General features: G+C 53.0%; 1 protein-coding gene across 1 annotated transcript; it reads left to right on the top strand.

The window, feature by feature from the left end:
• The first annotated feature begins 693 nt into the window (after positions 1-693).
• On the top strand, positions 694-11,559 carry PCIF1 (phosphorylated CTD interacting factor 1). The gene is made up of 16 exons (XM_042832452.1): positions 694-761; positions 3,166-3,304; positions 3,496-3,620; positions 4,044-4,181; positions 4,584-4,714; positions 4,953-5,107; positions 5,317-5,464; positions 5,666-5,749; positions 6,502-6,601; positions 6,797-6,959; positions 7,619-7,791; positions 8,293-8,379; positions 8,800-8,984; positions 9,474-9,567; positions 9,774-9,949; positions 10,524-11,559. Exons 2-16 carry the CDS (start codon positions 3,181-3,183, stop codon positions 10,762-10,764), a joined length of 2,124 nt encoding a protein of 707 aa, XP_042688386.1. The 5' UTR covers positions 694-761; positions 3,166-3,180; the 3' UTR covers positions 10,765-11,559.
• The last annotated feature ends 307 nt before the right edge of the window (positions 11,560-11,866 follow it).

The raw sequence follows: 11,866 nt of genomic DNA, 5'->3' as shown, positions 1-11,866 counted from the left end.
GCCCCGCGAAGCACTTCAAAGCCGCTCCGCCGGCGGCCTCGCCCCGCCTGATGGGAACCGCCCGCGGCGGGTGGACGTGGCCGCGAGGCCGGGCCCGGCCCTGCCCATAGCGGGGCGGTGCCGGCGCGCCACACTCAAGATGGCGCCAGGGCAGACGGCGGTGTCGCGGCGCGCGCATGCGCCGCTCCGTCTACAAAAGCGCGGGCCGCGCACCGCGCAAGCGCACCGCCAGCGCGCCCGGGCGCGGAGGGTGATGCGCGTGCGCGAGAGGGCGTCCCGGTGGCGGCGCCTGCGCAGTGCCTAGGGCGGGGCGGCCCGCGCCTGCGCGCTGCCGGCCCGCGGTCCCGGCGCAAGATGGCGGCGGCGGGGCGGGTGAGGCGGAGGTGGGGCGGCGGCGGGAAGCGCGACGGTGCGCGGTGCCCACAGCCCCCAGCCTCACGCCCAGGTAAGCAGCGCTCCCGCGCGGCCGGGGGTCTCCGCAACGGAGAGAGAGGCCGGCGGGCCTGCGGCGCGGCGGCAGGTCGGGGTGAGGCGGCGTAGGCCCGCGGCCGCCATCTTAGAACGCGCCAGCCGCAGCTCGGCGCGCTCCGCTCCGCTCGCGCCGCCCATCCCGCGCGGCCCTCCCCGCTAACGGCTCCTGTCTCCGCAGCGGCCCCCGCGGGCCCGGCGCGGGACGCCCCGCTATGAGGATGCGGCCCCGGCGCGCTAGCGGCGAGCACCGAGCGACGGCCCCGCGTCCCGCCCGGCAGCAGCGCGGCCCCGTAAGTACCGCCCGGCGCCGCCCCCAGCGGCCGCGCCCCGCACCGCTGCCGGCCGCCCGCGTAGTCGCCGCCGCTCCTCTCCGCGCTCGCTCGGTCTCGGCCCTCCGCGCCGGGAGCTCCGCCCGCAGCACCACACGCCGTCCGGCCGCGCTCCCCGCGTGCTGCGGGCTGCCCCTGGAGCTCCGTACGCTGCGCGGCCCCGACCCGAGAGCGGCTGACACAGAAAGGCTGTGCCCTCCGCTTCGCCGCGGTTCGGGGCTGAGGGAAAACCCTGCCGTGTTCCCGGGGGCTGTCGCTGCTCTCCTTTGTCCGCGTTTGCCGTTGTCCCGTGTGAAATCCCGCCTTGACAGACGTTGGCTGTGCTGCGCTCCGTGTCCATTGCCGCCTGGCTGCGCTCTCTGTTCGTGCTGCTGCTCCTATAGGCTGTAAGCTCTCTGGGCAGGGACGGCGTTCTGTGTCTGCGAAGCACTGTATGCGTCGTGTGGTGTATAAAGCAGTACCGTAACCGCTGTAAAACCTTTGCTCTGGGTCCCTTTCACTGTCGTCACAACACTAGGCGCATAAAGATGGAGTTCCTTCTGTTAGGCTAGTTTGTTTCTTTTCTTTTGGGGAGTTAAAGGTTGCTGGGATTTGATACTCACCCAAACTGATAAAGTGATAGAGCTGCTTTGGACTTCCCCCATCCTAGTTTATCCATAAACTGGAGAGATAAAGAATAAGAAGCCCCATCTGACCACTGGTTAGAGCTGTCAGTGGTAAGAGGTGCTGGGAGCTGCTGCCCTTCTGACACCTGGTGCCAGCTGTAATTATTAAAATCCATGTGTGGCTCTCCCTGGGAGGTCTGCTCCCATCCTTGTGTAACTGTTACTATATCATCTATGCAACGTGCATGACACACCAGCAAATGCAGGTAAACTTTCCCTTTTTAAGAAGAGGAGGCTGAACGTTTTTAGAAAGTTCCTGCCAGGAATTTGATGAGGTTCCTGATGTGCAGCCCGTGGCCTCAGATCAGCTTTCTGGCAGAGAATGAGGTGCTGCTCAGGTGGCAGCTGCCTGAAGTGTGACTGCAGAGGTCACAGGAGGGCTGGAGTTCAGGAGGAAGTGTCAGTAAACAAATATTACACAACACTCAATGCTGGGGTGATTAAACGTACAGATTGCATTGGTGCAGTCTTTGTAGCAGGTGCTTTTGCCTGTGGGTATGGATGTTGTTATCTCTGTAGCTGTGAGCAGAGGTCATAATTCCAGGTTTCTGCAGTACCCTGCACCTTTCCATGCTTACCCCGAGGGAAGGATGGAAACATCTTCCCAGGAGTTGGCAGGAGCAGGTGTTCCTCAGTCCTGCCCTGCGTCGCACCGATTCACTGTCAGTGCTGCAGACAGCCTGGCAAGAACCTACCTGCTCGTTCTTGAACTCGGCTCTCACCGTTCTTTTGAAAAGCCTGGTGATGTTTTCGTGGACAGGATGGGGAGTTCAGATCAGTTAAAAACACACTTAGTGCAGGATGATGTGTACACAACAGCATTGTGTGCGTGCAGCTCTCACGTTGCATAGGGCATCTCCAAAGGCCTGAATAGAGTTAAATAACGGAGATAGAAGTAATTATTTAAAATGCCTCGTTTCCCCCGGTTTGGTTGCAGCAATCTGTAGTAATTGGCTCAACAGTGCTATTTCAGAAACTTCCCTGGGGGAAGAAGAGTGAATGAGAGGAAAAACCTGGCTGTTCTTCCGCAGCTGACAGTATTAAACGATGATTAAGAGGAGCGTTTCATTTTGAACAGACTTTCTTTTGCATAACTGTTGTTATGTAAATGCAAAATTCCGAAGGCTTAAACAGCCTGACAGTCCTGACAGTCAGTCCATGTCTGGAACATAATGAGGAAAATAATTCCATAGTTGTTCATTCCTAGCCTGTGGTCCTGTGAGCCACCAGAGCTGTTATTAGTGAAGCAGCAGGGCTATTTTGTATAGCAGAAGTTCTTTAATAACTGCTTTTTGTTTAAATTGCATATGGTTATATGTGGGTAAATACTAATTTAAACTGCCACCAGGGATAGCAGATCAAATATGGCCAGTACTACTACTGTGGTAGGGGATGGTAAACGTTCACAGTGAAGCATATTTTATTTTCTGTGCTCTCAGCACTGCTGTGTGGGATGAGACACTGCAGCCCTAGGAGAGGGAAGTAGCTGAAAAGTGAGTATTTTGAGTGCTGGCCATAAGAACTCCCTGATGTACTGTTCAGAGGTAGGTGCATCTGGGATAAGTGGTATTTTTCAGGACTTAGGTCTTATTTTGTATGTACTGGTTCAAGCCCATTTTACTGGCAGTTAACTTTGAGTGGGCCAGGTGGCTCTGGGATCTTTCCTGCTGTGACGTGGATTTTTTGTCTGACTTTTCTAGTGTGGTTGCTGAGAAATGGCCAATGAGAATCACGGAAGCCCTGCGGAGGAGGCATCTCTAATGAGTCACTCACCTGGCACCTCCAACCAGAACCAGCCCAGCTCCCCCAAACCTATGCGACTGGTACAGGACCTCCCAGGTACTGATTCTGCTTCTGAGGAAGCCCAGCACAGGGTTCTGAAGGGCCCCAGTAGCCGGGAAGGGAAGGTGGAGTGGGGCTATTGAGAGAGTTCAGGAACGAGGCTTGTTGCGGTGTGCAGGGGTGGTAATGGGGACCTGAATGGTAGAGCTTTGCAGTACTGACCTTATCCTGTCTGACTGTGTGCTCAGATGAGCTGGTGCAGGCTGGCTGGGAGAAGTGCTGGAGCAAGAGGGAGAATCGCCCGTATTACTTCAATCGCTTCACCAACCAGTCCCTGTGGGAAATGCCTGTTCTGGGACAGCACGATGTCATTGTGAGTAAGCACGTGTGTCCAGGGGCTGTGCTCACACTGGGGTATTCCTCTGGGAGGTGGCATTGCCTGTGTGGGAGGGCCTTCTATATCTGCAGAACTCCTCTCCCCATCCATTGCGTGGCTGGGATCTGGTGAAACACAATGCACTGTTCCTCATTCGGGTGCACTGCTTAAACAAACTCGCCGTGGGGGAGCTGTGTTGCATTTTTTTCATCTCAGTCTCAAACTAACAGACCAAATAAATGGTTCAGACACAAGTCTAAGAGCTAAGTTTTTAGCTTTCTGCAGGTGTGTTAGTGTCATTGCTTTTGTCTGCTTGGGAGCTGGGGGTGGTGCAAAGGAAAATTGAAAGGACTTATTGCCTTTGGTACTCTGCAGTAACAGCTGATGAACTAATGAGTACTGCTGTTTGGATGCTCTTAGTCAGACCCTCTGGGATTGAATGCAGCTCCTATGCCACTGGAAAGTGGAATGGTAGAGACCTCAGTGGAGAGCAAGCAGAGGAAGAGGAGATTCTCTGAGGAAGTTCCCTCAAGTGGCAACAGTGTGAAAAAGCCCAAGGTGAGTTGAGTGTTAAAATAGTCTTAAAGATGTCAAAATTCAGACCTAGAGGGTCCAGAGCTTGGACCTTTTTTTTTACTGTGCAAGATCAATTCTAACAGCTCAAGTTCTAACAGCTCAAGTTCTAATGGCTCACACCAAAAATACAAAGGTGGAAGCATGCTCACTTCCTGCTGGTTTGCCAGTTCTCTTACAGCCTCAGGTGGATCATGAGAGCTGAGAGAGAACAAATGGTGACAGGAACGTGGTAGCTCACGTGTCCACATTAAGTGCCAACAAAACACGCTGTAGGGATTCAGTGGTTATCCTAAGTGAAGCTCTGGTACAGGGCTGTTAGGTATACTGTGGTTCCTCCGTTCTGCCTTTCTCTGTGAGGGCAGTAATTCATCTTTTCCTCTCCAGTCGGATATTCCGGGGACCCCAGCTGCTCAGCCAGTCCCCAGCTCTCCCAGTATTCCAGGATCCTCTGTTCTGAAGGCATGGTGTGTTTCACCTGAAGATAAGCAGCAGGCAGCTCTTCTACGACCAACTGAGTGAGTTGTATCCACTTATTTCTGTTCTCAGGGGTGGGGAGAGGGTAGAGACTGCTGGTCTTCCAAGTGTCTTTGAAGAATAACCTGGGGGACGTAGCAGGCTTGTCTGTCTTTGCAAGCAGTCTTCGATAGTTCAATTTTTTGGCTGGTAACACAGCCCCAGGAAACGTCTTTAAAAGCAATATCCGATAATTAGGCAGTGATCCGATCGTCCTGACGGCATTTCCTTCTGTCACAGAGTGTACTGGGACCTGGATATTCAGACAAATGCGGTGATTAAGCAGAGAGCACCATCTGAAGTGCTTTCTCCACACCCTGAAGTGGAGCTGCTTCGATCCCAGCTCATTCTCAAGTTGAGGCAACATTATCGTGAGCTCTGCCAGCAGCGAGAAGGCAAGTTGCTCTCCTGCTCCCCTTTTTGTGTTCTCACTCCTGCAGTGCTGCACTGTTCTTCCTTCTGGTTCTTGTCTCTCCTCGCTGTGGTTTCTTTATTTGGTAATTATATTCTCATTAAGCTGACCTGCAGTGCAATGATTCTTGTCAGAGCTTCTGGACGTCTTTTTGTCATACGATTTCACCCTTTTTTTTTTGTCCTTCTCCAGGGATTGACCCCCCAAGGGAGTCTTTTAACCGCTGGATGTTGGAGAGGAAGGTGGTGGATAAAGGGACAGATCCCCTTTTACCGAGTGACTGCGAGCCAGTAGTGTCTCCTTCCATGTTCAGAGAAATCATGAATGACATTCCCATCAGGTACTGTTGAAAAACAGGACAAATTTTGGAGCTGTTTTTGTCTCGGGCTAGTCCAGTGATTTACCTGCTTTAGTTTTCTGCTTTTGTGTTTTACTTTTGCTGATGAAGTGGTGAGGTGCTGGTGGTGTAAAATTCTGGGAACTGGACCTGGCCTTCGTGGCAGCTGTGAAACTGATGCGTGTGAATTTATACTTACCTCAGGCTATCCAGAATTAAGTTCCGTGAAGAAGCCAAGAGGCTGCTCTTCAAGTATGCTGAGGCTGCAAAACGGCTCATTGAATCCAGGTAGGAGTTCCTCTTGCAGTGCTGCCACCTTCAGAAATGAGAAGGAGTTCATGGCAACTTCTAAGAGGAGCTGTCGTGTCACTTTATTCAGTATTGGCCATCTTCTTACTGAGGAAAAGCAAAGTTAGGAGCACGTGAGGGAAAAACAGTAGTTCTGGAGCTGTCTTTTGATGGTAATGTCACAGTGAAATCAAACAGCAGCAAGCTGAATGCGTGTGGAGATGAGCAAGAATCTGAAATTCTGCATGTGGAATGCCTTTGTCATTTATCCCTCAGATAATAGAAGAGTGCTTGGATGCTCACTGCTATTAAAGAAGAACAAACATAAGATGATATTTTATTACACCACATGTATTTTTCCTGAAGAGCTCTGCCACAGGACAGAGAATTTAAGAAGGGAAAAAAGCCTGAAGCTTGTTAACAGGGCAGTTGTCTCAGAGTTGCAAGTTCCTGGCAATGGCTGCGTTTGATAATGGGAGGCAAGATCAAAATGAGCCATTTTCCTAACCAATCCTTCATCTGCTGTTCCTGTTGCAGGAGAGGACAGCACAGTTAGGCTGTGTTTTGGTGAGAGCAGGGCAGGGTCGTGTCATGAAAATGTCTGGAAGCACTTTGCACAGGGCGCCTGCAGGGGAGAGGCAGCGAGGGCCTCGAGGCGTCAGCGCTGTTCCCTGCTAACAAGACTGTTGTGGTGGTATGGAATATATTGCCCTGCAGCTGAGGGTTTAATCCCACTTGCCTGTTTTGTGCAGGAGTGCATCACCAGACAGCAGGAAGGTGGTGAAATGGAATGTGGAGGACACCTTCAGCTGGCTGCGACGGGACCATTCTGCTTCGAAGGAGGACTACATGGTCAGTTGTGCAGCTGGGTGCAGTGGGGCTGTGAAAGCACGGGTGTGCAGGGCCAGATAAAGATCCTTCCTCGACAGGCTGTGATTGCATTTCCTCCACTTTGCAAAATGGAAGCAGCAAAGGTTCAGAGACTCTGCACAGCTGTGGGGTCAGGAGGTGGGCTGTGTAAGGGACTCTGGTTCTGTGATTCTGCAGGACCGCCTGGAGCACCTGCGCAAGCAGTGTGGGCCCCACGTGTCTGCTGCAGCAAAGGACTCTGTGGAGGGCATCTGCAGTAAGATCTACTACATATCCCTCGAATATGTCAAGCGGATCCGGGAGAAGCATCTTGCCATCCTCAAAGAAAACAATATATCTGGTACAGCAAACCTTTTCCTTCTTCCTTGGTCTCTGCTTCTTTCATCGCTACCATTCTTTAGCCCTTTTCCCTTTGGGTCCTAGCTCTCTTCAGACGTTCTCCCTCCAGATTCCAGTGTCTGCCTTTTGCTGCTTGTTTTTGCTGCCCGTGTTCACACCCGGCGATGCGTTCATGATTCCTTCTGGCCAATCTTTAATTTTAGCTCTTTTTTTTCTGCCTAAGCTGAGGGTGAGGTTCTGTCCAAGATAGGTGGCAGAAAGGTTCCTTTGCCTCCTGCATTTAAGAGCCTGGGAGTATTAGCTGGTTTTCGAATAACTTTGGAGCAAACTGAAATAACAGTGACAGCAAGGAAATTGTTTTACTCACCCAGAGCATGCCTGATGGTGTTGGAATGGTTGCACGACGTCTACAGGTTGACTGCGTTACAGATGGAGAAGTACTGTGCTGTGGTTCCTCTCCGTGCTCTGTGGGTGATGGAATTTTGGGAATCAGTTCTGAACTTAGGTAGCTGCCTACGTGATCTGTGAAGGACCACCCCTGTGGTTTGGAGAGATTACTTTGCTCTTCAGCCTTACTCCTGCACGTTCCGAGGTGGAAGGAAGACCCGTCCCAGATGTCCCTGGATTCTAATGGGCTGCCTTGCTCTTTATTCTCCATAGCTGAGGTAGAAGCTCCTGAAGTCCAGGACAGGCTCGTGTACTGTTACCCAGTGAGACTGGCCATCCCCTCCCCACCACTCCCCAGTGTGGAAATGCACATGGAAAACAATGTGGCATGTGTGCGGTACAAGGGGGAAATGGTGAAAGTGAGCCGCAACTACTTCAGCAAGCTGGTAAGAGCTGACTGCCACGCCTGCATGACTGCTGCTGCACAGTGCTCTTTCATGAGAGCTTTCATTTCTCCTTTTCCTCCAAGAAGGGACCGAGCAGTTGGACACAGCACTGCCCTGTGGAGGCTGTCTGGTGTTGCCCTAATAGTAGCACGGATGAGGACAGCTTCATTTTCCTTAGTCAGGGTCAGCCTTCTGCTGGGAGTACTTAGGAGGTGTTGTGTGTATGCTTTGGTACATGCTGTGCTGCAAGAATGGTTGTACTCCAACGAGGCAGCCCTTGCTGAGAGAGACTTGCTGATGTGTTACATTCATTCGTGCTAGTGGATAGCTTGCAGTTCATTCCCACAGTAAAAGCAGATGAGCTGAAAAGCCTTCATGCAGAACCCTGCCTGCTCCTTTTGTTCATCGGTGTTTCTTCTCATGTCACGATACGTTTTGTGTTCTGGCTGCCTTACCTTTGTTGATACTGTTTGTTTTTAATGGCTGGGCCTTCTCTTCCAGTGGCTTCTCTACCGGTACAGTTGCATTGATGACTCTGGCTTTGAAAAGTTCCTACCCAGGGTTTGGTGCCTTCTCCGACGATACCAGGTACTTGTTGTTGCTGTTGCTGTGCATCAAAAAACCTGGGGAACTGAACTCGTTGCTCTGAGGGGTCTGCAGCTCTCAGAGCCTGGTGCAAAGTAGGACTTAAACTGAGTCAGTGGTGGGGATAAATTGTAACAAAGAGCTTTCAGTAGTTATTGATGTTTTTGTGAGGCCTAACTGAAGGCTCCTGGGGAATACATGTAAAAACTGACAGTTGGTTTGACAGGACCTGAGCTGAAGAAAGTATCTAAAGAGCATTCCTAGGTTCATTCAGGGGACCTACTGAATTTGAGAGAGGACGAGGGGGCCCTGCATACCTGGAGGAGTGAGTGTGTGGACATGTAGGCCTCGGTCCAAATTCCATGAAGGGAGCAGCAGCAATAGCAAGTGCAGGCACCACTCACCGGGGTTTGCTCTCCTCAGATGATGTTCGGTGTGGGTCTGTATGAAGGAACTGGCCTGCAGGGGGCACTTCCCGTGCACGTCTTTGAAGCCCTCCACAAGCTCTTTGGAGTGAGTTTTGAATGCTTTGCCTCGCCACTGAATTGCTATTTTAAACAGTACTGTTCGGCCTTCTTGGATACAGACGGGTATTTTGGATCCAGGGGGTGAGTCTTGTGTTCTGGTGCCCTTTGCTGTGTGTCTGTGTGGGTGCATGCACGTGTGCAGAGCAGTGATTCAGGACAGGCTGATGTGTTGGCAGCTCGTGGCAGTAGTTGAGCAGAAGGACGTGTGCTTCAGGCCCACTGAAAGCAGGGAGCGAGCACAGATCGGCGCTGAAACAACCAGCAGTGTGCCACTGGTCCAGCCAGAGCTGTCTGATGCAGTTTATAGATCTGCCAGTGTTTGCCCTTGTTCTGAAGAAAGGAGGGAGTGGGCCCTCAGGCAGTCGGCTTGCATCAGCAGTCAGCCTTCAGTGACCACAGATGGAGTGTGTCCCAGTGGCTGTCTGTGCTGTGGAGGAGTGGCAGCCCTGTACTGCTGAGAATTCAGTCCTTCTGAGCATGAGTGTCGTCTGCGAGGAAACGAATGTTTTTTAAGGTCCAACAATCAGGTGTCTAGCCTCCCTGATAGTGATCTTTGTCTTTTTCCTGTAGCCCGTGCCTGGATTTCTTCCCTATAAGTGGGTCTTTTGAGGCAAATCCTCCGTTCTGTGAGGAGCTGATGGATGCCATGGTCTCTCACTTTGAGGTATGTTCACTCTGCTGTGTTGTTCTGAACGGAGCCGTGCGTTCGTCTGCTCCCCACTGTGTGCTCACAACAAGGCTGTCATTCAAAAAGCAGAGGGCTGTCACTGCTGCTGTACTGCTCTGGAAGCAGAACTTTTCCTTTCCATAGAAGGCAGTAGGCCTGTCATTGCTCAGCCGAGACTAAGATTGGTTTTCTTTTTGGACTAGAAACTGCTGGAGAGTTCCAGTGAGCCCCTGTCCTTTATTGTCTTCATCCCTGAGTGGAGGGACCCTCCCACGCCCGCCCTGACCCGCATGGAGCAGAGCAAGTTCAAGAGGCACCAGCTCATCCTGTCAGCCTTCGATCACGAATACCGCAGCGGGTCTCAGCATGTCTGCAAAAAGTAGGCCTTCCCTTGGGGTCCCTGCAGGGTGCCCTTCTGATGAGCTGCCTCTCGGGGAAGCTGTGTGACTGAGATACCTCAGTGGGAATCGATGGAAGGAAGGGAAGAGGAAAGATTGTGCAGTGCGTCATCGTCCTGGGTTTTTAAGAGGTGTAAAATCCACAGTGTTGTGGATTTTCGCATTCGTTTAATGACTGCTGAGGTGTTTTGCTAATTAAAAGATTTGAGTGATGTGTTTCTTGGGTACAAGTCCAGTATGAACTGTTTATGTCATGTAGTGCTGCGGTGATGCTCCGTGTCCCTCTGCCAGCTCTCATTTGGCAAGCCACAGCTGAGCATTTTCCTGGGCTGCCAAATGCCAGAGAGGCTCAGCAATTCAGTACTGTTCAGAAAGAGGCAGAAGGAAGGCACTCTCCTCTTTTCCACGTGATAATGAGTGAAAAGGGCAGAGAGGAATACTTGTCCTAACACCTACAAGCGGGAAGAGGAGAGGCAGGCGGCAGGGAAGCGTAGTGGTGTGACTTACTGGCAGGGCTGCCGGGAGATGCTGAGTGCCTGCTGTCTTTCCTTGCAGGGAGGAGATGTACTACAAGGCTGTGCACAACACCGCCGTCCTCTTCCTGCAGAACAGCGCAGGCTTTGCCAAGTGGGAGCCCACGCCAGAGCGGCTGCAGGAACTCGTGGCGGCCTACAAGCATTCGGGCCGCACCCTCAGCTCCTCGTCGTCCTCCTCCTCCTCGTCCACCTCCTCCACAGACAAGGAGCGAGAGCTGGGCCGGGAGCAAAGCAGCAGCCGGGAGACCAACGCTAACTGAGGCAGAGGTGAGAGGCAGCAGGGAGGTGCCGGCGGCCCCGAGGAGGCTCGCCGGGCAGGCGGAGAGACTGCTGGCTGCGCAGCACCGGCCCGGGGAACTCTTGCCCAGCAGCTCACGGCAGCCGCCTTCCCCTGCGAACCAGCAGCGCCAGGAGCGCCCGGCTGCCGCCAGGGAGAGGAGCTGGGCCACGGCCCGGCTGGAGGGCCGGCAACCCCCGTGCGGGCGGCAGGAGGAGCGGGCGGCCCCGTGGCTGCCCATACGTGGATGGAAGGGGCGGCCGGAGCTGGGACGCGCTCTAAGGGTGGAAGGACAGCGAGAGGGACGGCCGGCACCAGGCCCGGCGCCGCGGCTGCGAGGGGCCCAGCGGCGGCCGCAGCCTGGCAGCTGCAGGAGAAGCGCGGGCAGAGCCCGGGGTCCTGCGGCCGGACTGGCACCAGCACCGCCGTGTCCATAGTGTAAATAGTTCTGTGTCCCTGAGCTCCCGGCAGGGCTGTGCCCGTCGCACCGCGTTCCCTTCCCACGTGTGTGAGTCCCGTGTCGGCCGACGCTGTGTACCGGAGAGGAGCGGAGGAGAGCGATTCCTTTGGTGTGTAAAGACGTCTTTGCAGCTGTTTTGTAGTCATTGTGGTTTTTATGCAGAGCCTCTGGGTTGTATTTAACCTCCGTGGGTTTTGTTTTTTAAGGATTAATTTAACACCGCTAACCATTTTATTACTTTTATCAAGAAGAGCAAAGTCTATTTTTGATTTCTGTTTCCTAGTTCTTAGGAACATTAAAAACCAGCATTCAGCTCTGCCCCGTGTCAGTGCCTTTCCTCATCTGTTGGCCTGGGGCCTGCACTCATCCCATGCCTTCACCTCCGTCTCCCTCTGATAGAAGAAAAAGGGTTCTGGTTCTTAGTTTGGCACAGCCCATACTTTGAACCTACATGGCACAACGCTGGGAAGTTCTTGAGGAACTTGTAGTATTTTACCCAGAATGTGGAGTGATGTTTTGCCTGGAATATGGAGTGATAGAAGGTATGCTGTCAAGAAAAGATACTGGTCATGAAAGCATGGGTGGCTTTGCTGGAATAGCACTGAAATGCCTCATATCTTTGTAT

Source organism: Centrocercus urophasianus, unplaced genomic scaffold, assembly GCF_019232065.1.
Source record: "Centrocercus urophasianus isolate 14NV4802_14NV808 unplaced genomic scaffold, USGS_Curo_1.0 seq_38, whole genome shotgun sequence".
In the NCBI taxonomy this organism is placed as follows: domain Eukaryota; kingdom Metazoa; phylum Chordata; class Aves; order Galliformes; family Phasianidae; genus Centrocercus; species Centrocercus urophasianus.
This window is presented reverse-complemented; position numbering and strand designations above follow the sequence as displayed.